The 26215-nt window shown below is 38.7% G+C and overlaps 1 protein-coding gene across 1 annotated transcript in view; it reads right to left on the bottom strand.

The window, feature by feature from the left end:
- SLC6A2 (solute carrier family 6 member 2) overlaps positions 1 to 26215 on the bottom strand; it is a 55125-nt gene that overhangs the window by 10737 nt on the left and 18173 nt on the right. Inside the window, exons 2-9 of the mRNA XM_063167796.1 lie at positions 22928 to 23059; positions 19024 to 19261; positions 11427 to 11565; positions 10561 to 10695; positions 6631 to 6734; positions 5825 to 5949; positions 4980 to 5092; positions 2312 to 2440 (exon numbers count right to left, since the gene is read on the bottom strand). Of these exons, the coding sequence (XP_063023866.1) occupies positions 2312 to 2440; positions 4980 to 5092; positions 5825 to 5949; positions 6631 to 6734; positions 10561 to 10695; positions 11427 to 11565; positions 19024 to 19261; positions 22928 to 23059 (1115 nt within the window). The remainder of the gene's footprint in view (positions 1 to 2311; positions 2441 to 4979; positions 5093 to 5824; positions 5950 to 6630; positions 6735 to 10560; positions 10696 to 11426; positions 11566 to 19023; positions 19262 to 22927; positions 23060 to 26215) is intronic.

Raw genomic sequence — 26215 nt, 5'->3', positions numbered from 1 at the left:
AGCACTCCAAGAGTTTCCATAGGTCATTATCAGTCACTTTGTTCCCAAGGCCATTTGCTCTGCAGGCCAGTGAGTCTGCAGTGTTGGTCTGGTTTCCCTTTGCCCTGACTGCCTGCATCTGTCACCCCCTGCTCCTCCTGAGGCAGGAGAGGATGTTAATTCTGTCACCAGCACAGCAAGAAGTGCTGTGCCCTGTTCAGTCTCTGGGCTGTGGTATTTGCCAACCTTTGCTCAGTGGAGACAGCAAACCCTGTCTTCCTTCACAGCAGCAAATTTTGTTCTTCAGTGGTTCATGACTGAGAGCTGGAAATGCATTTACTGAAGTATTGTTTGAGTTTTTTTTTTTTTGTTAGCTGCAATTTCACTATTTGCTGTGTTTGTGTGTACATGTGTAAATTACTACTCATTTTACTGAGTTTTAGCTACAGAGGAATGGAAAACCATGAGATGTAGATTTGTATCAAAATGAACCTGGATAAAGTGTGTCAGGAGTTGTCACACATAAATAACTGAAATGGTTGCAGTTGATTTTTGTTAAAATATCTTTTTACAACCAAACTTAATCAGATTTATGCCTGTTCAGAAAGGGAGGGAAAAAGGAATTATTTTGTGTTTTTACAACCAATGGTATAAATAGCACTTGTATTATTTAAATCTGTAGGTGATTTTAGTCTTTGTAATCAGTTGCCTTTTATTTTTTTTAATTTTTTTTCTGGAACAGCTGTGCATATTTACAAAAATAGGGAGAGCAGTACTCAGGCCTCATGTAGGTTTTTAATTCTGTGGGGACTTGTCTGGAAATGGAATGAAGTTTGGTTGTTGTGTTAGAAAATGTTGCTTCTTCAATGACATTTGAGTTTGACCTCTTGTTTTTGCTCTACACCTGCTCCAAATGAATGCGTTTGCAATCAATCTTAAAGTGAATTACTAATAAGATCTTGTAAGAAAAATACTTGTTTCAGAAACAGCTTTATTTTGAAAATAAAGCCTTAAAAATTCAGGGGGCAAAAGCAAACAGACTCATGTGATGTTCTCACAAGGGTTTTCCTTTTTATTTTTTGCACATCAGAAATGTTCTTTAGTTGCATGAACCAATACATTTGCACTATTCTGGACAGTTTGTGAATTCCAGCTGGAGGGTTGAACTTCAGCCTAAACAGGTGCCATTATTTAAAAGCTAGATTTAGGTCATTATCTTGAATAGCTTTAGCTCACTTGGAGGCAGTGAAATTGCACCCACTAGCATCTGTTCTGGTTCTTAACACTGAATTTCTTCTGATATTGTACTTTAGGAAATTTCATTGCAGCTGCAACTTTGAATAAACAGGAGTGATTTAGTGATTAGGTATCAATAGAAATAGTATGGTATTAAAAGGAGAGAGATTTCAAACATTTTAGAGTCTCAAATATTTCTCAGTTTGAGGAAACTGGAGCAAAAATATTGGGCTATTTTAATGTAAAAAGAACTTTGTTTTTTTTAAACTTATGCCATTTCAGTAATCTTAATAATAGATGTGGAAACCATTTCTAGGGATGGAGAGAGGTTCAGCACATCTGCTTTCATGATGGTTTCTTAAAGTTTCAGTTGTATTCTGAGAGTTTTGCCATCTTTGTTAACAGGCCTCTCTCTGTCTTTTTTATGGTAAAAAAAAAAGAAAAAAGAATTCTCTCCTGCCTAGAACACATTAATTTAATTCCTTAATTAGTTATAAAAAGCCAGATGAGGCAAAACATTCAGTCTGATGGTAATGATAACTTATCCTGAATGTTTAGTAACTTGTATTTTTCTTTGTGCTTTATGTGGTGTTAACAGTAAAAGATGTCAAGATCTAGGTACATGAAGGAACATGAAGAAACGAGGTGGGGAGAGGAGGTCATTGCTCTACACTCCTTCCATAAGAAATGAGTGTCTTTTGCTTTCTTTAAGAAGAGAACAGCCAGGTCTGTTCACTTGAACTTCTTAGTTCCTCACAGAGAAATAAGCTCTCTACACAATTCCATTTAATGGGACTAAAAAATCCAACACCAAACCAAACAAAAAAACCCCCAAACAAATGCAAAAGAGAGCGCACAGAACTAAATAAACCCAGCAGTACCACAGACAGTTTTTTGGGACAAAGACTTATAGGCTTGGCTGATAGCAAAACCAGATAAGCTTCATATATGTTAGATTAAAAGTGATGCTCTGAACAGAAGTTAAGAACTAAAACTTATAATAAAATATAGTAATCTGGACCTATCCATATTTCATCTAACAAGGTTAATGACATATTTTAGGTAACATTTTGATGGAAACTTTTGTTGTACTTACATTGGTAATGCAAAAAAGAGCAAGTAGGAAAGTGCCAAAAGAAACACCAAAGGTGAAGAGCTTTCTGTGCTGCTTCAGAAGGTGGAAATCATCTGCCAGGCCAGTGATGACAGCCTCCATCCCACCCATCTGAGAAGGGAAAGGCAAAAACTCTGATTAAACACTGCTGGCTGTGGAAATACAGACTGAAGAATGCACGGCAGTTTGTGAAATGAATACCCAACCACTCTATGGTTCCTGATATTTCAGCTGTAAGTCACTGGTGACAGGAGGATTTGTTTTCTTCTGGTAAAGGGCTGGGCCAGGGAACTGGACAGCAAGAGGGGAGGTTGTTGCCTCCATAGCTGCATCCTCTGAGGACTCTTGGCTGACTCAACAGAACAATAAGTACACAGTACTTAGGGGAAAATAATATACATCTGAATGTACTCTGGAGGAAAAGCTGCTAGCTTTAAGTAGCTAAGCTCCTTAAGATAGTTCTTAAATAAAGACAGACAGGAAAAGCACCTAAAGGAATTGTACTGAACAAAGATTCACATTTGCCATTGATTAACAAAATCCAGTTTGACAAAAATCTTTACAGACTTGGAAGAATTACTACAAAGGAAGCTTGATGTAATTTTTTTGTTCACAACATGAAAGAATTTTACTTTGCTTTCTAGAAGTTAATGAGGAACATTAGCTATTGTTTTGCAATACAGGAAAGGTACTTTCCAAATTTTCATTTAAATTGCTGGATTATGTATGTGGTTATGAATTTTCATTTCTTTCCATTAATGAAAGTGTACTGCCCCCAAACTCCAACAAAAAGCTTTGGAAAATAAATTTCAGTCTTTTATCATAGTAAACAAATTTATTTAATATTTTGGAGAGGCTTAATTCTATGCTTTTTGTGATGCTAAAAGACCAAGGCAAGACCTGAAGTGCCTGGTGCAACACAATAGCTGGTTAGCAGGTGCTGACACAGCCTGTCTCTTCCCTATAAGAGTTTGATTAAAGCATTCCTGGTTGAAACCAGTAACAGAGAATTATCACCATAAAAAGTACAGCAGAACTTGAGTTTTCTTTGGGAAATTATACAAATCTTGAACCAGTAAATCCTTCCCCTTTTAGAAGGAAAGAACTAAACTTGGCCACAGTTCACTAGTTCACTGTGTTTTAATTAGCTCCAGCAGAAAGCCTTTTCTCTATTTGTAGGAAAAATATGTTCTGTAATCTAAAGCCACTTCTATGTTTCTTTACATTGCCCTGCATTTACTGCTGTTACAAAGTTAACTATTTTGGATCTAGACACTTCTGAGCATAAATTTTCTTCTTCCTTCTTTTCATTTGTCATCCTTTTCCTATTGGTCATTCATGTCCTTTTATTGTGCTAAACCCTTCATTTCAATCTTTTATATTTGTTTACAGTTGAAAAATTGTCAAACTACAATCCCAGATATAATCTTCCCTCAAACTTTTGTCTAAGGATGCAGATTTTAGTCTATATAGACAAACTTCATTGGCCTTAGCTGGAATCCAAAAATCTAAACACTTTGGAAATATTTAGTCCTGAATCTGACCTTTACAGCTTAGCCCTCACTCCACAAGATCTCATTCAGATATTTGCCAATGATTACCAAAGCTTCCTACTGCAACCCCTTATTTGTTTTAAGTTTTGCTCTTTTCCATGTCAATTCATTCTTTCCCTTTCTTGCCTTTGAAAAGGAATGAATTTTCCTGAGGTTGTAAGCAATGGAAACAGTCCTTTACCATTTCAGCAAGAAATTCCTGCATCAACTTTGTACATTCTGGACTTTAAAAGAGACTTCTATGCTTTGGAATAGTAAGAAACCCCTACTCTACTAAAGAGGATGAAAGTTTGTCCATGTTTCACTATTCCTTAAAGACCCTATTTGGTTCTGCTGAAATTTATCAACCTTTAAGCTAAATATAACAGGAGGCTTTGAGACCTTTTTGCTAGAAAAAAGCAGTACAAAAAGTTATTTGGCGACTTGGAATATTCTCTGGGATGAAGTTTCTGTGATCCTGAATATTATGTTGTAAAACTCATCAAAGAGCAAATACACTTGATAGACCAGACACTTTACAGTAAGATTATAGGAAAATGAAACTATGGAAATATTCTGGCATGATTTTTAAATTGTGATTAAATTTACAGGAAATTCTGCATCATGGCTTGTAGAAAAACAAAGGGAGTACCTTCAGGCATTGTCTGTCTAGAGCAGATTAATGGATTTCAGCACATAAAATAATCCCTTCTAGAAACCACTCTACTCAATGTTTTATTTGTGTTTTGCAAGCAGGGCTCCAGAACCTTTTTGCAGGTTCATAGCAGTAATAGTTCATAGTAGTGTTGTTGGACCTTTAAATAGTAATAACTGTTGATGAACAGCCTCTCGGTAAAGTCATAAAAAAGTAGCAGGGAGTAAATATTTACTGGCTTGTCCAAGATTTAATCTTTTCCTAAACCTCTTAATGATGGAGAGTCTTTATAATACAGTGAGTAATAGTTATTGCTATGCTGTCTATGACTGTGCAAACAGGTTTGGGAAATGTACAGAATGTTTACTTGAAATGTAATCTCCTGCTAAATGCAAATGCCTCTTTAGTTACAAAATACGACAGGAAAAGAACAATGTCAAGTCTAGAAGGAGAAAATACTCACAGAACTGTCAATGCCAAGTGTAAGGAGCATGATGAAGAACACCACAGCCCAAAATGTAGATCCTGAAAGAGTTGAAATTGCCTCTGGGTACAGGATGAAAACTAAACCAGCTCCTGGAATAGAAAAGGGGAAAAAGAGGTGTCACTATTATGTTTCTTATCTTCACAAAAGTGCTCATTTTAATAAGATAAATCATGACTAAGTTGACTTTAATTTCAGTCCTTGTCATGCTCTGTGTATTGTTAAAACAAGATTTGCATTATAACAAAATATATCTAAAATACTTTATTTATTTACTTGTTATGGTTTGGTATTAAAAAAAAAAAACAACTATCCCATTATTTTCAACTTTGAATAATATTTTGTTGGATTTGCACACTTCCTAGTTATTGTTCAGCTATGTAGTGGAGAAGGAATTGTGTGGATGTGTTGCCTGTTTGGCAAGAGAACTCTTGGATGCGATGAGAGGGGCAGGAGCTGAGGCCATGGGTGACCTGTTCCCAGTGAGAGGGTTACAGAGCTGAGTTTAGCAGAACCATCCAAACCAGTCACCTGGGGCACTGAACAGCAATACCTTTGTAAGATTCTGTCCAGAATCTGTTTGTTGAATGGAAAAAACCTTTGGGGCAAGATTCTGGGGAACCTCAATTCAGTAGAGGTGAGGTGATGCAATAACATTTACAGTTCACATTTCAACAAGGGATTCAAACAGAGTTCTAGTTCCAAGTAAGTTAATTGTTCACTTCCATGAGGTTTTCACACACTTGTTGGAAACAAATATAAACATATTTGCAGAGAAATGGTGGGGCAGAAGGGTTAAAATTAGTATAGGATTAACTTCCTACCTTCAGTAGCTACATCCTCAATTTTAACTTTGTGCTCATGAGCCATGTAGCCCAATATGGAGAAAATGGCAAATCCTGAGATGAAGCTTGTGACACAGTTGATGGTGCTAGTCAGCAAAGCATCCCTACACGTGGAGAGAAGAACAGCCCAGTGAGAAAAAACTTTAAGAACCAGATGGAGATTTTCTTTAACGTATTCCCCCATCCTTCAGTTCACAATGCATTTATAATATATCTGCTTTCTGAATTTATATTTCATTGGAAAAGTGATGTTTGTTTTTATTTCAAAATTTAATGTTGACAAAACATCTAACTGCTGGGATTTCTCAGAAGGTGCAGAGTGATTCTGGTTGAATTTCCATGGTGGTGATTCAGCAAAACACTTGAAAACTGACTTGATTTAAAGTGCATTCCTAAACTGGAGTGCAATGTAAAATATCAGAAATATAATCCCAAAGCACAGAAGCACTTCTGGAAGCTGGGATCTTTCTGCTTTTTGTTCCTGCACCAATAAGATTTCATCCTGTGTTCACTGTTGCACTTAATGGTACTTTTGAAAGGCAAACACCAGCACAGTTTACACAGCTGTCTAAAGTCCAAACCTAATCCTATTCTGCTTTGGAGAGCAGCAGATATCTTGGCAGGTTCCTGTTACTAAAATTTCACTCAGGAGAACAGAATTTCAAGATTTGGGTTGGTTACTATGTCTACACAAAACTCACCATCATTAATATATGACTGAAGATAAAAGGATAGCTTTCAGCTGCAGTCAGAGTAAAATAAAATGATTTTGCAGCAGCTCTTACCTGTAGCAGTTGTTGTCGAACTTATTGTAACTGGCAAATGCAATTAAAACACCAAACCCGGCTCCTAAGGAGTAAAATATCTGAGTGGCTGCATCAATCCATACCTGCATAACGACACCAACAGTGCCAGGGTCAGTTCAGCCACAAGGATACAGCAGCAGAAAAGCAAGGAAGGGCTTTTGGAAAAGAACTGGCATTCACGCCAAGGGGAGTGTAAGTGTCACATGGAGCCTGGCCCTGGTCTGGAATGGTCCCACCTGAGGTGGTGAGGGGGGAGCAGGAGCAGGGAAACTCCTCAGAGCACACAGACACTGCTGCCCTGCTGGGCTGAGCACTGGGACAGGGAATTCTGAGATTTCACCCAGCACTGAAATGATCACAGGGTTTTTCTCCTGCGTGACAGAAATGCTCTTGTTCCAAGTTAGTTTGGAATGCACAACCAGAAATCTAAAAATATTTAATGGGTCAAGAGTTATAGGACATTTTCTTTCCCATACCAGAGCTTCCTTTGTGTGACTGTTAGGGCACTTTACATGATACTTCCTTGGTTCAGGAGCTGAAACAGGACAGATGTGCTGTGGACACTCTGCATGGTTCTCCATGCAGATTTATCTCTCAGCTTTCTCACTTAATTGGAGAAAGAGTTATTTCTGTGATAGCCATTAAATTTCAGTTTAGATCCAACTTGATAATTTTAAGGATTGTCCACCAGGGAAAATATTTTAAAAGTGTAATATTTTCTAAAGTGTCCCTCTTAGCAATATCCATTCATCCAGTCAGGAACAATGCCACAGTCCTGGTTTCCTGAACCAGAAACCTGAAAATAGCCTTGGTTAACCCTCTTCTGTTGTTACACAGAGATTTTTAAATGAAAATCTTCAACAGAAGTAGTGAAGTCAGTGGTACGAATAATACTCAACATTTCTCAAAATGAGATCTGCAATGTTTGATTAAATCTGCCAAGAACTCTGAAAGAACTATGAAAAGCACTGGATTTCATCATTCATCCATCTCTACAAAATCAGATCTAATATATCTATTCAGCAGGAACTTTCTAACAGATCTAAGCAGCTTGTGAGCTCCCTCTGCATTGGGAGTTCAGTGCTACACTTTCATATTTGGCCTAGTGGAAGGGTGAGAGTGCCTTCTCCCATGCTGACATGATATATGAAAGCACTTAGGCTGGTGATCTCTTTTTTTTCTCAACATAGATGATGGATGCTTTCAACTGCTGCCTGCTGGACACTGTGAACCACTTATGGTACTCTGGGTTTGTAGAAAAACTTGATTTTATGAACTGTGGAGAGTTGATTACTTGAAAGATAAAATGAAGAGCAGTCTATGGAGTGTTTATTGCTAGCCAGTGGATGGGAGGATATGATTTTTTCAAACTGTAGTTCATAGAGGGTTTTATGGATTTCTTTCAATGAATAACAAAATAATCCTGTAACCTTAATTCCTTATTCATTCTTTTTATGTAGCAGCTATATCTTAATATTCTATTTTCACACAAAGGTTGAGATCATATAGGGTTGTTCTCTCTGAAAACCGTTTATGTGAATAGGAATGCAGAAAGAGGGGTGCAGTCTCCTCTGTTTCTTCTTGTGTTTTGAAAAATTCAGATAACTCTTGCTGTTAACAAAATTCCTGAAAATTTTAAACATCAAATTTGTTAAACTCCAACCAGATCTGCACACTGCCACCATAAGACACTGGTTTTTAGTGGTTCTGTGTCTCTCTTGTATCTTGCCAATGCAGTTCTACTCACCCTTTCTCACTAACCGAGCACCCCTGAGCACGTGCTTAAATCCTGTTGACTCCCAAAGGATTTAAGCACATGTTGAAGTATCTGTTGAGTAAGAGTCTTGGCTTAAAACACTGATTAGGAAACAAATTGAGAAGATCAAGGTGAAGGGAAAGAGCAGAAACCAGAAATTAAGATTAAATGCAGAACATTCTCTTTGTTCTAACCAAGCAGGATGTAAGAGAGGAGGGCTCGTTCTGAATTCTAGCTCAGGTTTCTCATTGTCACAGCTTCTGATCAATGTGTGATCTAATCTATTTTATGGCAGAATATTGGCTTTGTATGTAATAAAAATCAACAAGTAGGAAAATTTTACAGTAGGCAGTCATCAGTCTTTCCTGCCTTCTTCAGTGTTTATGCTGTTATAACTTTTGTTCAGTGCAGTTTGTGGCTCCACAAAATGGGGCACCCCTTGACCATGGTCAGGGTGCTCTAAGGGCTCTTAGAAGAGCCTTGGCAGGGCCCTCTGTGGATCACCACCTATGACTTTGGGTGTTTCTTTGTCAGATTCTCAATTTGGAAGAAATAAATATATCACATCCACGATGCATTGACATAGAAACGAAGTGGGATTCTATTCTTTGGAGCATGAGAATTAAAGATTAAACCCACATTGCAGCAGCAAGGATCAGTCTCCAAGGGGAAGGGCTGGCATGACAAAGCAGTTCGTGGCACTTCTCAGCACAAGTGATCTTTAGTCTTTGATTATTCTAGTGTAACTTTTTGTTGTTTGAAAAATGTAGTCCTAGAAACAAATAACTTTAGGGTCATCTAAATAGCAGCTACAGAAATATTAAGCCAAGAAAGGGCAGCACACAGAATGCCCTTCCAGCAGCAGAAGGCAGATGTGATTATGGAGGCCTGGTACAGCTAGTACAGCTCCATAGACACCTACCTGAAATTGTGGTGTTTATTTCCAAACAGCACTTAAAATATAAAATTAAAATATAAGTACCTGCTTTGCTCATCTTGACATCTTTATATTTATATGTAGGCATAAATGTGAATTACTGGGGTGACTACTGCCTTGTGACAAAGGTGGGTGAAAATCCCATATTTGGAGTTTGATTGGACTATTCCAAAATAGTCATGGGGTCTGGGTCTGTTTTTGGAGAAATGCCTGCTTTCAAATTTAGCATTAAAAAGCCAAGAATGTATTCTTTGGCTAAGAATATTAAAAATATGTCTGTATTGTAACACTTGAGGGTTTTTTAATAATTTCAGAAAAACCTAGATAGGATTCATAGGAAAGGTACAGTGCAAATATGGACAGACTGTAGACATTTCTGAAAGCTGCAGTTTTTCAAGATGGTGCATTTCCTTTTAGTAAAATGATGTCTCTTTTCAGATTTATAACCATTTGAATCGCCTTGTAACCCATCCATAGGGATACTACTGTCTTAGAAATGTTTTATGCTATTTTTATTTTAGTAGAGGGGAGTTAATGTAGTCTTTGTTTTTTGTAGGTCTAAAATGCTGCCAATCTCATGTATTAGTGACTGTAGGTGTAGATTTTGCTTTACAATGTATGAAATAAGTCTTAGTTCCAAGTTACTCCACAAATTGGGTTGGTTTGTATATGTTCAATGATAGAGTGAAATGTACATCACTTTCAATAGTAAGATAAGAACATCAAACTTTTGAAAATCTTATTTCTATGAAGGACTATGGTTCAATTAGATGAGCTAGTCCTGATTTTGTATGTTTATCAAGGCTTGCATAGGCCAGTATTTTTGTTTTCTAGATTAATATTAAAGCTAGAGATTCAGAAAGCAAGATTTTCTTCTTGAGAGAATTCTTAGCCTTTTGAGTACTAAATTTTTGCATTATTCCAATTTCCTGTGTAAAGGATATTGCAGTTTACTGCATGCATAGTCAAAGCATGGACTTTTTTAGGTTCTGTAAGTGCCTTCACAGAGGTGTTTTGTGATCTGAGTTGTTTGGGTGCAGAGTGAGATAGTCCTGTTTGGGAGAGTATGGAATGTTAAACTGTCAGAGAAAGGGAACCAGTGCTGAGGCAGAAGTGTGGCTATTCAATTTCAGAAGTTAGCTGTAATATTTTCAGTTTCAATAACAAGGGCAATATGTTTCATAATTAGGGAATGAGAACAGAAGAACACACTTACTGTGGCTTCTTTTAATCTTCTGAAATCTATATGCAGGTATGCATTTATTCCATTGTATGCACCAGGCAGGGTTATTCCATGTATTAATAAGACAAATAATACAACATAAGGCAAAGTGGCTGTTATCCAAACAACCTGCAGACAACAGAGATACCAAAGGTTAGTCAGCTGTTACAGAAGATTTAAGAATATGTAGCAAGTACAGCTGGCATTTTCTTGGTTTAGTCCATTCAGTTTGATGGAGAAGCTCTTTTTAGGACATGAGGGAAAATGCTGTTACATGTCAGGAATATTTTCATATATAAGTTTACAGACACAGTAGGAGACAGTTTTGACAAAGAGAAGACAGTGTCAGTGTGTGTTAAGACTGCTGATTACTCCTCATCTCTCTGTTGTTTACTGAAAAGTGCAGTCATTGCCTGATGTTAACTGAAACTTTCATGAAAATGTACAAAAAGCTCTCAGATGTATCCAACTCTAGAATTTCTGTTGAGGTATTTTGTGAGGGATGTCAAACAGTGATTTTGAATTACTTTCATCAGATATTTCTCTTGACATGGCATTTTATATAATAAAACCAAAACCTCTTAGATGATTGAAATATTAGTACATTTGGCTGAGAAGAAGATGCCCATTTAAGACAATCTTGTTTATTTAAAAATATTTTCTGGATGAAACCACCAATGCTGGATTAAAAATAGTACTTTTATAAAATTTTCAGTTGGAATACCACACAAGAAATGTGATAGTTTGATCCCTGAGAATGCCTCAAAAACAGTGATTCATTCTCTTGCTTTCTAAAATTAGGTAACTTCTTAAAGTAGAAAAAGAATGCAGTCAAGACAGAAGGACAATATTAGCTCTACCTTTCCTGAAGTCTTCACTCCTTTCCAGAGACTAAAGAAAAGAATGATTACCACCACCAAGAGGCAGAGGGAGAGCTGCCAGCGGGGCAAGCCAAGGTCGTGGATTCCACGGCTCTCGTGCAGGTGCAGAACTCCCCTCCTACACACCAGACACACAGAAACACAGTGAGGTCACTGGGGGGAAAAGCCTTTTGCATTCTCATGCTGTGGCAGCAGGAATGGGAGTGGCAGCAGTAGGAGCCCTACTGGCACCACTGGCAGTCAGTGGAGGTGCTTTGTGAAGCCTCTGTTCTCTGTCAACTCCTTCAAACTATGTCCAAAGCATGTCTTGAGCATGCTTTGTCTTAAGTAAAAGTTTCTGAAAGTAATCCTTCCTTCATGAATAGAGAGATGTTTGTCCAATTCTGCTAACAAAATAAACTCTCAGAGTTCAAATGAGTCAAAAAGAAAGGAAAAACCATTGGTAGTAGGACAACTGGAAATAGTGTTTTGCTTGCAGATTGTTGTTATTGAGAAAAGAATGAAAGTAAGTGAGAAATACATGCAAAAATGAGAAGAGAATATTATGGGGGGAAAGACTGAGAGCAAACATTAACAGATGGAGCTGACAGTGGAATAGGGATCTATTTAATTAGACTGGACAAAATGCAAGAGAAACAAATAAATTGTTTAAGCTTTCTGATATTCTAGTCAGACCTCTACAAATATTTAATTAAAACATCACCAAGAACCAAGCCACATGCACTAGAAATTAGGGATTTGTGCAGAGGGGCTTGGTTTATCCTAGGACTTCATCTCATGTAAGGGAGTGTAAATTACATTTGCAATGAGATTGTACATCCAGGTTCCCACAGTCCGTCCACCTCTCTGCAGGAGGGGCAGGAATGTGAAGGGCTCTCAATTTGAAGCTGCGTTCAGACATTCTGGTTCCTCCCAAGGGAAATTTCTTCTCATTCTCTCCTTCCCTGTGCTCTCTTCTGGGAAGATTCTCCCAGTGACCCCACAACTCTGGCACCAGTTCCTGCCTTCCTTCCACACTGCACTCAGCTAAAGGGAAACAGTTCACCTCCATAGAAATCTGCAAACAGTGCTTTGTTTGTTAGTACCTCTGACTCTGTTTAGTCTTTGTGCAGCACTTGGGTCCCCTTTGATTTGGCATCAGACCCTGAACAGCCAACAGGCAGCTCAGCTGCTTGGTGCTCACACATAAACCCTGCTAAAACCAAATTATTGAGGAGGCAATGGGGCAGCTGCTCAGTAGGACTCAGTAAATGAAGGACCCTAGTCATAGTTTTGATAACAGGAAATGTTGGAACCAATAAATTCTTCTGTATCTTGGCTTTCGCATCTGTAAAATAAGGATTACATTAAATGTGTGCTTTGTCTCTACTCTGAGCAACTCAGAACATATTATGGAAGTGGTGAATATTTGTACATAAACAGGGAACCAAACCAGGAAATAAAGAAATGCCAAGGGTTGTGACCTGAAAATCACTGTCATTTTCACTCCAACACATTTAAGCTATAGCCAGAAAATAGGATTTAAGAGTTTTAGGTGTAGAATTCTCTGAGATGGTTTTGTCAGACTGGTACTTTCTAGGGGGCTTTAAGTGTTATTCATCCCTGGACAGATTTATGTGATTGTCTTTTAGAAATTTAGAAAATTTTGCATAAATAGATCAAATTTAAGCTCTTGGAGTAGGCCTCATTTTTTCAATCCAAAATCAATGATAGTTTTAATTTTCGGTCCAAATATGTTTACATATGTTTACAGCTCTATAAGCTCATTCTTTCTCTTTTTGTTAGAGGCAAAAGTTACTTGCCTAAATTTGATGTGCTTAATAGAAGGGTGTCATTTATCTAAATTTTAGACGTGTTGGATCAGATGGATTCAGAATTCAAGAATCTCATTATTATCAGTAAAATAGTATGTTAACTAACAAATGTATTTGTTAGTTAACATATAAAGTACTTCCAGGAACATCCAAGTACTTCTAAAAGTTAGTAGTCATATTTGTGAGATCAAACTCAAACAACTTGCATAAACAAAGAATCAGCAAAATGGATCAGGTGTCCCAAGCTATATTCCCCATTCTGGTAGTTAGACTATGTTTTTATGATTTATAACTTAATGTAAATTGTAGACTGAAGATGCTAAAAGAACTGTCAGTGTATACAATGTGCAATCTATAGAAATTAAATTGCATACTCAATTTAGAAGGCAATTTGAAGCATGATAATTGTGCTCAATTAGAAAGCTCTTCTACATGCATCTTCTGTGTTATATATTTGGGCAGCCACAGTTCAGTCCTCATGGCTGCCAGTTTCATTCAGAGCATGAAATGTGATTTTCCTTTACCTGTGGAAGGTTAGGCTAGCTGCATGATGTGGATAGAGCCCTTTTTGCAGAGTTTGCCAGGCTCCAGGTTTTTTTATTTCACAAATAGCACTACTTACATTCAGCTTACAATGAGCTGTGGTTTTCCTGGCAGTTTGTGCCCACACAGCAGTGTGAGGCAGAGCCTGTGGTACAAATCCTGCAGAGCTGAGCTGGCTCCATGCAGGCTGGCCAGCAGGGTGTCTGTGACTGGGCTGGGGTGCAGTGCAGAGGGAGCAGGGTGGCTCCCCATGAGGTGCCACAGGGGTGGCCTGGCTCAGGCCCAGCTCTGCCATATCCAGGGCTGCTGTCTGAGCTGCTTGGGTGTCTTTGGATGCTTTGCAAAGAGCTCTGAGTAGGCACAGCTGCAATGCTGAAGGATATCCTGGCTCTGGGCACTGCTGTCCTACAGCCCAGAGCATGGAGAGCAGCTGAGCCATCTGAGGTGCAGTGCTTGTGTGAGCCCTGTGTGCCTCACCCCCACCCTGGGGTGCTGGCCACAATCCAGGGGGATGCAGCAGCATCTGGGTTTTCTCTAGATATTTCAGCTCCCTCTTGTGTTGGAGAATGGAGCTGTGTGATGGACTGCAAGCTAGATTTTGGGAAACACATAATTTACCAGTGGCACCCTGGCTGATTTATCTTATTATTTGTACTTAATCACAGGACAGACTAAGTTGGAAGGAACCCTCAAGGATGGTTGAGTACAACTGCTACATCTGCATAGGACACCTCTAAGAAATGTCCACATCTCCCATGCCTGAGAGCATTATTCAATCACTTCTTGAATGCTGTCAGGCTTGGGGCTGTGACCAGTTCCTTGGGGAGCCTGTTCCAGTGGCCAGTCACCCTCTGGGTGAAGAACTTTTTCCTGATATCTGACATAAACCTCCCCTGACACCACTTCCAGCCACTCCCTTGGGTCCTGTCACTGTCACTGCAGAGAGAGATCAGTGCCTGTCTCTCCTCTTGCCCTCTCCAGGAAGCTGTGACTGCACTGAGGTCTCCCCTCAGGCTGAACAGACCCAGTGACCTCAGCTGTTCCTCACACAGCTTCCCCTCAAGGCCCTTCCCCATCTTCATTGCCTTCCTTTAGATGCTCTATAATATCTTAATACCTTTTTTATATTGTGGTGCCCAAAACTGCCCCAGCACTTGAAGTGAGCCCCCCCCAGAGCATAGCAGGACAATCCCCTTCCATGCCCAGCTGTCCCTGTGATGGCCTGGTGTCCCCAGGACAGGGATGTCACCCTGACTGCCAGGGCCCTCCTGACTCATGTCCAGCTTGCCATGGACTAGGAGGACCCTTTTCATGGCACTGCTTTCCAGCATCTCATTCCCTGTCTGTCTGTACATCTGGGGTTGTCTCATTGGAGGTAAAATTTCTTTCTGAATCATGATAATAGAGAGAATGTTTATCTCAATGCACTGAAAACTTTATTCTCCCACTAACTTAGCAATTCTGACCTCCTTTGCTGCTGTGCCCCACTTCAGCACGTTCATGACTCTCCAAAATTTACTGTTTCAGAAGAGCTGAATGGAAAGGCCAGATGTGATTAGCAGAATACAGGGCTATCCACCCTCATTAGTTCTTGTTGCCTGATTAAGTTTTTATAAGCATTTATAGGCAGAATTTATAAGCATTCTTAGGCAGAATTGCTTGTGCTGACTTTTGAAATGGTGTTTTCTCTTTTGGGAGAAGTTGCTTCCCAACTGCTTAATGGAGGATGGGTTCCTGCATCACTGGGGTCCACAGCACTGATCACTCCATTTGCTGTCATATTGAACTATGTGGAGCCTTTGCCTGTGGTGGCATTTCCAGTGAAGATTTGTACCCTAAAGCACAAACCTGCTGGTCTACAAAAGTAACCTTAGGGTGAGGAGTTTTTTTCAGGATGTTGTTGGTTCACACACTACTCATAAATTTCATAAATCATAAATATGACAAATGTAGACTGCTGTAAGGGAATTCCTTGTCCTTAGGTAGGTTTTTGCAATTGCACACAGCTGGGCAGACTTGGGAATTCTGTGAATTTCCTTTACTGAATCTGGCATGAAAATTTCCCTGTAAAATTTCTCATGCAGAAAGAATGGATTACAGCCCTGAGAAAAAGTATTGTCAGAGGGGAATAGCTGTAGCCCAATGATGTTGACATTTTCACTGTTTTTTCTAAAAAAATGGCCAACATTTGTTTCTACAACAGACTGTGATTTCTTGCAGGCACAGTACCTTGTGAGAAGAATAGTGCCTTTGCTCCTCTAAACTGGTATTTTTAATTGCCAGCATAAATGAAAGCAGGATGGTAACAGACCTTTTGCAGACACCAGAATGGAGAGAACAAATATAAAGTATGCCCATGTTTTTCCAAAAAAGAAGAAAGGTTTGTCTTGAATTATTTTAACATGTGTGGAAAGGATAGAAGGTTCTTTTCATTTTCTGTGTTTAATTCCAAACCACTGAAGAGGGAAGGAATTAAAGAAATGTGTGTACCTAAAGAAATGCGGAGTTGACATCTTATTCCTAACTGGAATATTACTGGCTATTACTTAGCAGAAAGGCACCAGTTGATATTGGATTTTAGCTTGGTTTGCCAAGTTTACAGTGTACAAATACTTGATAGTTGATTTTAAGCATCTCTAATGAAGTATTGGAGAGGTCCTGCTCCTTCCTGTTGTAAGAAGTTGTCCCCATGACATCAGTGGTGCCTTGGCCTGAATTAAGCCTCTACAATTGAAACCAGACTTGTTAAAAGAAACTCTCTAGAAGACTTCAGTGAAGAAGGACATCAAACTTAAGCTCTGCTCAGGTTTTGAGGCTTGAAAACAAAAGCAAAATATGTTCTTCAAGGTTCTCCTGTCATTGTCATGAAATTTGCAATTTGAAATTATTTCTTCCAAGTCTGAGACTTAGAGGTTTCTCTCTGCTTTTCCTCCCAGCCAGATACTGGACAGCTGATAGATTTGGCCTAGATTGCAAGTTTTCCCTTTTCTCACTCAATAGAAGTAGTGACAACCAGCATATTTCTGCTGAATTTGAGGTACCATTCTTGTAGTATTTGATGAACTGTCACATCACAGCACTCCCACTTCCTCCTACAGTTTATTCCTGTGCTGCTGGAGATAGAAGCAGTCAGCTCTGGCAGCTACAGGGCTTTAGGAAATAATCAACTCTAAATCCTTGGTCAGGCCAGCTTAGTGTGAAGGAATTGTCTCAAAAAGAAGTGTCTGTGTCTTTCCAGAATAATCATACCAGCTCTATGCTTGAGTCCTGTCTTGGAAGTACCTCTTTTCAGTCACTCTCCAACTGCAAGATAAATGTTTGGTGTTTCTGGTCTCCCTGCTTCCCCCTCAGCCTGCCCACCGAGTGTGTGAGTGTTCTGATGTAACTGTACAAACCAAAGAACCAAGTTTAAGGTGTATCCCTTCCCATTTCCTTTTGTGACTCTGGCACAAAATATGAAACTTTATAATCAAAAGATTGAACTCTCCTTGTTGTAAGAAGACCATGAGCATGAATTGGGTTATTTGATATAGGAAAGAATCTGTTTTCTGATTCAGTTTATAGGTTGGATGGGAATACACTGAGACTTTGTATGAGTTTGGGTTGACACCTGAGCTGTACAGCTGGGCCTGATGAGCTCATCCAAATACTGGATAAGTGAATATAATGCCTCTTGTGATTCCCTGTTTTTACAGCTGGGAAAACAGATGTTATAGAGGGTTTTAGTTAAGTGGTTACCCTTCTCATTTTTGCAATGTAATCTAGTCATTAATAAGTACAGGGCCTAGTGACCTAATTACAGCTGTGAAATTCAGGGATTAAAGCAAAATGAAATGTGAAATTCCCTTTTTGTTCTTATCTTCTGAACACTGCACCTTGAATCTTATTCATGATGAGGAAAGGACCATAATATTTCAAGTTTCAGTGTACAGACAATCATTAATTGAGCTGTTCCCCAGATCAGTGGAAGTAAATCAAAACATCATTAATTGATTCTAGCACAACCTCACCCACTACAAAGTCAAAATCATTGCCCAAACATGAGGTGATAGCAGAAGTTGCTCAGAACCATTTTAAATAATAAAAAGGCAAAGCATGAAGGTAGGGATTGCATTTTACTTCACTAAGACTTAAGCCCTTTATTGTAAGGGCAGTAGATTTCACAGCTGTCATTATTTGCCATTTCAGTAAGCTCCTTTGAACTCAAGCCCCCATCTTGTTTTCAAAGCACTGAGTTTCGTTTACCCAAACCCCTGCCAGCAGTTTGTGTATCGCTACTGATCTTTCACTGCTGTCTTCAGAGAAAAACAGTGGCCACAAATGTTAAAGAGCTGTAAACAGAGACCCCAAGATCCCTGCTGGTTATTTATGGAAACAGTGTTTTCCCTTTGTTTCTGCAAGGTTGGACTAACTGCTTAGCAGTTGTGTGCCCTAATATCTTTCTACTCCAAACACAGAAATATTAATTGATTCATTATTCAGATTAATTCAAAAGCTGATTCAATAGCTTGATGCTCATCCCCTTTCTCCTAATCAAATCTCATTTTCCCCTATAAGCCCATAATGAAAATGTTTATGCAGACTTTGGTATCTTTGTTTAATAGTTCAGTTATTAATTTATGTACCTTTTGGGGTTTGATTCCAGCTGTTTGATTTAAGCCTGCCTTTGCCTGTCTCAGCCCAGGTTGCTGAACACTCTTTTGCTTAGGCATTGGTAAAAGCCTGTCTTTCTATAACCCGGCTCTTTCCTCCTGCTCAGTGTTTTATCTCACTTCACTGAACTATTGAAGCAGTGGAACAAACAGAGGTCTGTTGTCTGAAATTTTGTGAGTAGAACAGCAGTCTACATCTGTGAACAAATTGTTATTTTAAAGCCTTAAATTCAGCTCAATTTGGCATGCAGTCACCTCTGTCAGAATATTGCTGTGTTTCCTTGCCCTAGCAAAGCTGGTGCAAGCAAAAGTGGCACATAGAGAATGTTTGTGTCTTGTCCAGTCCCATTTTGCTCAGCAGCAATCACAGCATTAGTACAGGAGAAACCAAAGATCACAGAGGCAAAAGTCAGTCACCCAGGCATACCGACCAACATTACAGCTCCATTTCACCCTTAGTCTTCTGATGCTTGCTCTGGAGGCTGGATACAGACTATTTTACCTTCAAGAGGAAACTCCCTTAGACACAGAATTTTGAATAAATAGTGAAGTTAGGTCAACACTTACTCATAAAATTCAGCTGCAGGAGTGAGCTTGTACTTGGAGTATTTAGTACCATTGCCAAGCACTGATGCATTGAAGAGTTTTGGATCTGTACAGTTTGGGCTGTTCCAGCTGTTGTGGCAGTTTGTCCAGGGGAGCTCAAATGTGAATGATGAAAATAGATAATACAGAGACCAGGCTATGATAACGTTGTAGTAGAAACCCACGTAAAGAGCTATGAGTATCACTGCATAGCCTACACCTAAAGACAAAGGAAAACTAGATTACACATTGCATTTGACATGCCACAGTATGCACAAACACTGGAGTTAAACTCAAAGATACATGATTGCAAATTAATTTTAGGTCTTCACACCAATAGAAAGGAATTTTTGACATTTGCATACGCATATGCGGACACAATGTACCTGACCTCTAAACAAAAAATTACAGAAATGGTTCTGGAAAATGACTGGCTTTTATCAAATCCAGTTGTTTGTCAGAAAAAGAAATTAAGCAGTGCAATGTCAAAATTTGTCCTTGTACAACTCCATTGCTGATTTGCTTCCAATGCAGAAGATTGCAAGCCCATGTTAGGAGCGAAACTCACTTCATCTTCGTGACGTCAGGGACCTTGGCAACTTCTCTTGGAAAAGTAAAGCTGGACACTTAAATGAAGTTTCCCTATGCCTCAAGTTCCCACCCTGAACCAGTTTAGCACAGACACTGATCCCTCTCTTGTTTCTTTCCCATTGCTACTCTCTGTATTGGCTTCCATCAGTGTGTCACTGGCTCCAAACCATGCATGAAACAGTCTGTGCTGCTCCACTGAGGGCTCCAGGTGGGTTTGGGCATGCCAGTAAGACTTGGTGAATATCAGGCTGGGGCTAAAAACTGTGTGTGACATTCAACCCCTTTTACTATCTCTCCAGGATTACAGAATTCAGAGTATAAGAATTCTATTTCGACTTTGAACATTTGCTTTGTAGTTTTGCATATCATGAAGTGTGGCTGGAGGGTCTCTTAGCAAGAGCACCCCAGAAAGTGCATATTCTCTTCATGAAAATGGATATTTTCCAGTTTGGGAGGAAGTTTTGATACAAATGTTGGACCCCAATAAAAGTTGGTTGGCAGAATTGTTCAGGAATCTTGCTTTGCCCTCAATCATTCTCACTGTGTGTGCAGCTTTGTTCTGTGAATCCTCCCTCAAAGTTTTATGTGCTGCATATAAAAGGTAGGGAGTACAGTTATTTTATCAATGTCATCACTGCCACAGTGGCTACTGTCACAGCAATGAAGTGCAAACCTTCTATTTTTCTTCAGTTTAATTTTTGGCATTGGAGGCCTAATAGTTGGAGATTATTAAAATTTCTGATTTCTTTATAAAGGAAAGAAGTAGCAAACACTGTGAGTATTAATCCAGGTTCAAAATTTGCACAAGGATCAGAAGCTGACCCTGAAGAAGTTGGCAGTTCAAAGGCTGCTGCATGTACAAAAGTTACTCTTTGCTCTGCAGGAGTCTTTTAATCTGTAAACCAGTTTGCTCCTCCCTAACAATGGGGAAATAATTGTGAAAGTAAAGATGAAACTACTTTCAAATCCTTGGTGCTTAAATGAATCTAGTACTTGAACTCTAGTGATACACCATGATCAATAAAATGGAGAGGAGGGAGGAATCCCCAAAAAGAATAATTCTTAAGTATTAAGATGAATGTTAAACACTAAATATGGATAATATATTAAAATTAGATGATTTGTTGTTTAAAAAAGTTTCTGAAATTCCTGCAGTCGAGGAGGACAAGAGATGTTTAATATCAAGACTAAAAAATACTGGATCAAATGTGTTTTAAATAGCTCTTCTCTGTGAGCTTAAGAATGTTCAGGAATGAATTTGCTTTTATGTTTCTAGATTTTCTTAAAAGTAATGCTGCACCACCCACAGTCTAAAATAGACTCTGGAAAAAAATGCAGAGATGAAAACAGACTGTGTTACAAAGGTTACAGGGTATATTTGTAATTGCATGTGTTATGATAGCATCTCATTAGAAGTAGAGTGCTTAGAGTTCATAGCAATAATATTCATAGCTAAAATTAGAACTATAGTGCTGTTCATTTAGAGAAGCTGTTATGAATTTGTGTAGACTGTGTACTTTTCCTTTGAGTGAGAGATTTGTGTTGTCCCAGAAACAACTCCAAAGCACTAGCAGTAAAATGTGTTTGCATGTTATCAGAGGTTTTAGTAAAAACTTTAAAAGTACTGAGTTTATAGGAGGTGTAAATGTCTCAATGCTTATGACTTTTTGAGAATCAAATATACTATTCTATATTCTTGTAATAAGAAACTTAAAAATCAACAGTAATGTATGTTTAGTCCACCTTGAAAATGTCAGCTTAAAAACACAGCTGGAATGTCAACAAGAATATACATGAAATAAGTTCTATTTTCCTTTCTCAATCCTTTTCAATCCTGAAGTCAACACAGAATACCTCTGAGCACAGTGGTATTTGGCTCAAATGCTTTGAGATCCTGAAGGTCTAATTTTTGCATTTAGGTTTTCAAAGTCCTCATTCTCATCCAAAAGTGTATTAATATTACCAACAGGAATTTTTATTGAGCAAGGGTATTCAGGTTCCTGGGTGCTGGGATGAATTTTATCTCCCATGACAGGATTATAGAAGGGCTAGGTAAATCTATAGGAATTAATTTTATAATTTTGAGGTACATTATTTAATTATTTTTTGTTGCATTGCTGATTTTGCTTTGAGTTTTGGGTTTGATTGGTAGGAAAAACCCCCTCCACATTTCTTATTGTGTGGCACTAGACTGCTTGAAGAGGAAAGCTGTGTTTTGAGAAAGAAGACTAACATTTACTCAGTGTAACCTATATCCAAGCAGCAGATCCATCAAGTTTGGATTGCTATTGTTAAGCTCCTCAGCTTTTGCCAGTCCCAGGATGAACATGATCTGAATTTTAAGGTTCTAAGGTCAGCTGAACTTGTCTGGTTTAATTTCAGATATGTCTGTTTTGAAAAGGCTTTTGCATAAGATTTTAGAGACAGTCTGGTATACATACAAAGGAACTTACATTTTTGGCCGGCAAGCACTACTTAAAAATTCTTGAGGTTCCTTAACAAATACTTGTTTCATGTACAGAACCCATGTGGCTTCTTTCACACATTGATCATTTCCTGATCAAAACCAAACACCCTGAAGCACCTAACCTATTTTTCCTTGCAGAATGATGCTGTGCACAAACAACACTCCACAGCCTTTATTCAGTGGTGCTGGAGAGTTAATCCTAGTGGTAAACACTCAAAAGTAATAATGTTCAGATTTTAATAAGTGTTTTTCATTGCTGAATCTGAAAGGCACATTACAAAAACTATCAGAATCATTGCTCCCACTTCACAGGCAGGAAAACTGAGGTACAGAGATAGCACAGAAAAATCCTGTGTTTTAAGTCTGGTGGCCAAACCCAGAGTCTTCAATACTCCATTTTACTGCTGTAGGCACTGGGGTATGTTGGCTCCTGCACAGAAAGCTCCATGCCCTGAATGGAGAAGCCAATGGGGAAGACAGGGCTGAACTAACCTAGATGGGATTTGGTATTTCCAACATTTGGATTGGCAAACCCCCTCTCCACCTAGAGATTCCCAGTTCCTCCCAGTACACAGGGGAAAGGGAGGGCAGAGCTGAGCTGCTCCTGCTCATTGCCCTCTCTTACACTCAGCCAGCAATCACCCTGAAGATGATTTCTGTGGCTTTTCCCATTTTGTGCTTCACCTTTGGTAACACAAAGACTTCAAGGGTTGGGGGAAGGTCACCAAATACACTTTGTCTGTGACAGATGAGAGATCCTTAGGTTGTTTCTGATGACATGTGTGTGGCACCCTCAGGTGCTGCTCAGGGGAGCAGAGGAACACTCACCTTTGAAAACTGGACAGATTTTCCAGACAGTGGCAGCCCCTTCTCTGTTATATTGTCCCAGTGCTAATTCCATATAGAACAGGGGCATTCCAGCAATGATTAAGAAGAGGATGTAGGGAATAAGAAAAGCACCTGAAAAGACAGTAAAGAGACATTGTAGTCTTTTTATGTTGCATTTTAGTTACACGTTTCTTTCTCTGATGCTTACTTTAACCAGTTAAAGACAAAACCACTGCTTATGGAAAATATAAAGGAAATACCAGGAAGGAAGAACCCATGTATTCTTATCCCTTTTCTGCATTTTTTAAAGGTCTCAGATACAGAATCCCTGAAAGAAGCTATAGGCTGTAACTCCTACTTCTCCTTAATGTTTCCTCTCTGCTTTTTGGCTTTAAAGACAAAAAAAAAGTGTCCCTGAAAAGTAATCCCTAACTAAAGAAGAAAAAAAAAGTTGAACACACTTGCAGAGCTGAAAGGGAAAGGGACTATGAAACATTTTTTTAGGTTTTATTTTTAGTGCAGTATTTTCAGAAGGGAACACAGATCCAACAACAAAAAAGAAAAATGTGAAATCCTGTAAGTGCAGCTTAAACCACTGTATGAAGTGTTTGCAGGAACCTTTGGGTTGAAAATTAATTTCTACTGGCTAATTATATAGAATTTGGACTTCCATGAATTATTTTGGATTTTGCTATAATAAATTTCCTTATTCTTATGGAATGGGTTAGACTGCACACCCCTTTCCAACCTAGTGGTGCTTGTGGCCATTGCTGTGGAGGATGTGGAGGTTCCTGCTGGCCCCAGGACAACACCTTGATACTGCAGCAGGACAGAGCTGGGGCTGCTGGCACCTCCCTGGAGCACTTCACAGGGCTGAGCATCGTCCTGTGAGTCTGATTCTCACTGAGAATCTGTCACCATTGGGAAAATCCTGGTGTGTGAGCTGCTGGAGCATAAAAAGTATTGCCAGCTGAAATACAAAAGGATCACATAATGCAGAAACTACCTGAAAATTCCTTTGCTGTTTCATATGATCCAGATCACAGAGAGATTGCCCCAGTGCATGGCTGCATGTGATGCTATAAAGCAATTATAGCTGGTGTCATGTTTAATAACTGTGGGCTCTGACAGATCTCTGCTTTGTGGCACGAGCAAAGGGTAGCTTTTATTACATTGCACAGCTTGCTTGGTCAAGAAAAGTTCAATTAATATTAAACTTGCCTGTATGAAAAACATTATTGGATTGCTTTAATAACTAGAGAGTTGACAGAGTAATTACATACACTGAATAACTGACTAATGTCCTTAGGAGTTACCTATGAAAAGGAAACTAGATTGTGAATATCATGGTACAATTTTTCAGCAAAAGAAAAAAACAGCAGTAGCTTGACTATTTCTTGTAATAGCAAGTGGTACAAACTTTTGCAAACCTTTAAAAGCTATTGTATTGGTTCAGTAATTTGAAAACTTGCCCTGTAAAAGGAAGTAAATTTGTATTGCTCCTAAATTTATACACTTACAGGAGGTAAAAATCTGGAAGCATGACTGGATCTTTTTAAAACATGCCAGTAAGCAGAATGAATTACATGTTAAAAAAGTATGTTTGAAACTATTGTTATGCTTTTAAGAGTTTGAATAGTTTTTTCTTTACCTTTGAGCTTGCTTTTCACAGATATTACTGGTGTAAGCTGCCTTGCATCACTGCTCAGAAAGGGAATTTTGACTATATACTGGAGAATAGAATGGAAAAACAAACTCTGCTCTCTTAGTCATACCACCAATCTACTTCTAAAAGTAACGTGCTGTAGCATAATGGTAAGGACAATGTATTCAGCATTCAGTCATAAGTTTAGTCATTTGAAATTTGAAACCTTGCAATGAAACAGGCAAGGTATATCAACAGAAAAAATAGCTTAAACCTTTGAGAATACATATTAATATTGAAATATATTGGTTGTATCACTTTGGGGACAAGAACCTTCTTCACGATGGAGTGTAATGTAAAATGTTGCATTTGCATAAGCTACTACATTATCAATGATACATGGTTTTGGTAATATTTTAGTGTTGTTTATAATCTGTTTTCTATGATTGCCATGTTGAACTATTGTATGTTTGAATACTGTGCAAAAAAAAAATTTGTATTCATCAGATTCTTAATACCCTGCAGTTCTGAGCTCTGTTCAATGTTGAAACATACTCAGCAAAATCAGTCTGGGATACTACATATTGCTTTCACTATATCTAGTATCTGAAAAAATTATTTTAGGTGGTTTTACTGTCAGATTTCCTGCAAAGGAGCTTTTGAAGTGCCATACTTGTCTTGCTTTGATCATATCACAGCGTGTGGAGCTGACTCACAAACCTGGCTTGTATTTGGGAGGTATGGAGTTTGCAGGGAGTGATGTTTGATTAATGTCATGAGGCTGTGGAAAACATGATGCCTATTCAGGGAAATTTGGATTTGAGAAGATTAATCCTGGAGATGTGTAGTGGACATACGTATTTAATGCCAGTTTAAAATACTCAGTTTTTAAAAGTATGACTAATCTCGAGATGAACTGTGAGGTGTACTGCACTTAGGCATACTTGCTCAAGTGTCATCTGTTTGGCTGCGAGTCATTCCAGGCTTTAGTTATAGGAGGTTTCTTTCTTTTTTTCCTTTTTTTTCTTCCCCCGCCCTGCCCCCGCAAGGGATTAATAAGGTGTGGTGTAATTTTCATCAAAGAGCAGTTACACAGTATGGCAGGGTTTCGTAGCTGGGTTACTTTTCAGGTGCTAAGTGATTGAAGTATTTTGAAATTGAGATAAATACCAAAGTAAGGGTGCTTAGTCATATTAGTTTGACTTAATGTTTTGGAGTTTTCTGGAAACTTCTTGTTTAGCAGCTTCTGGTTAGGTAAAAAAATAACAAAAAGTCAGGTATTTTTGTAAGCATCTTTTTGTATTTGCTTTTATTTTCCTTGCCAATATCCAGAATCAATTCTCATGGTGTTCGCTCAACCCTCTCTGCGATCAAGGCCCCTTTAAAGAAAAATAAATGATGGTCAAAATATCATTCAAATTTCCCCATGATATAGATATAGAATAGAATGGTCTTCAAATTCTTGTAAACAGAAATAGAATAGAATGGTCTGCAAATGCTTGTGAACAGCCCGTGTGGGAGCTGACCAGTGTCACTCTGGGCCTGCACAAGGCCTCTGTCTTAGGCTGTTTAGGAGCAGTGTCCTATGAGCAAGAGGCGCTGTTTGGAAGAATTTTACAGTCCTGTTTGTGTGAGCAGTGTGT

Source organism: Melospiza melodia, chromosome 13 (genome assembly GCF_035770615.1).
Source record: "Melospiza melodia melodia isolate bMelMel2 chromosome 13, bMelMel2.pri, whole genome shotgun sequence".
Taxonomy (NCBI): Eukaryota; Metazoa; Chordata; class Aves; order Passeriformes; family Passerellidae; genus Melospiza; species Melospiza melodia.
The sequence above is the reverse complement of the archived record's forward strand: the minus strand, read 5'-3'. Positions and strand labels throughout refer to the sequence as shown.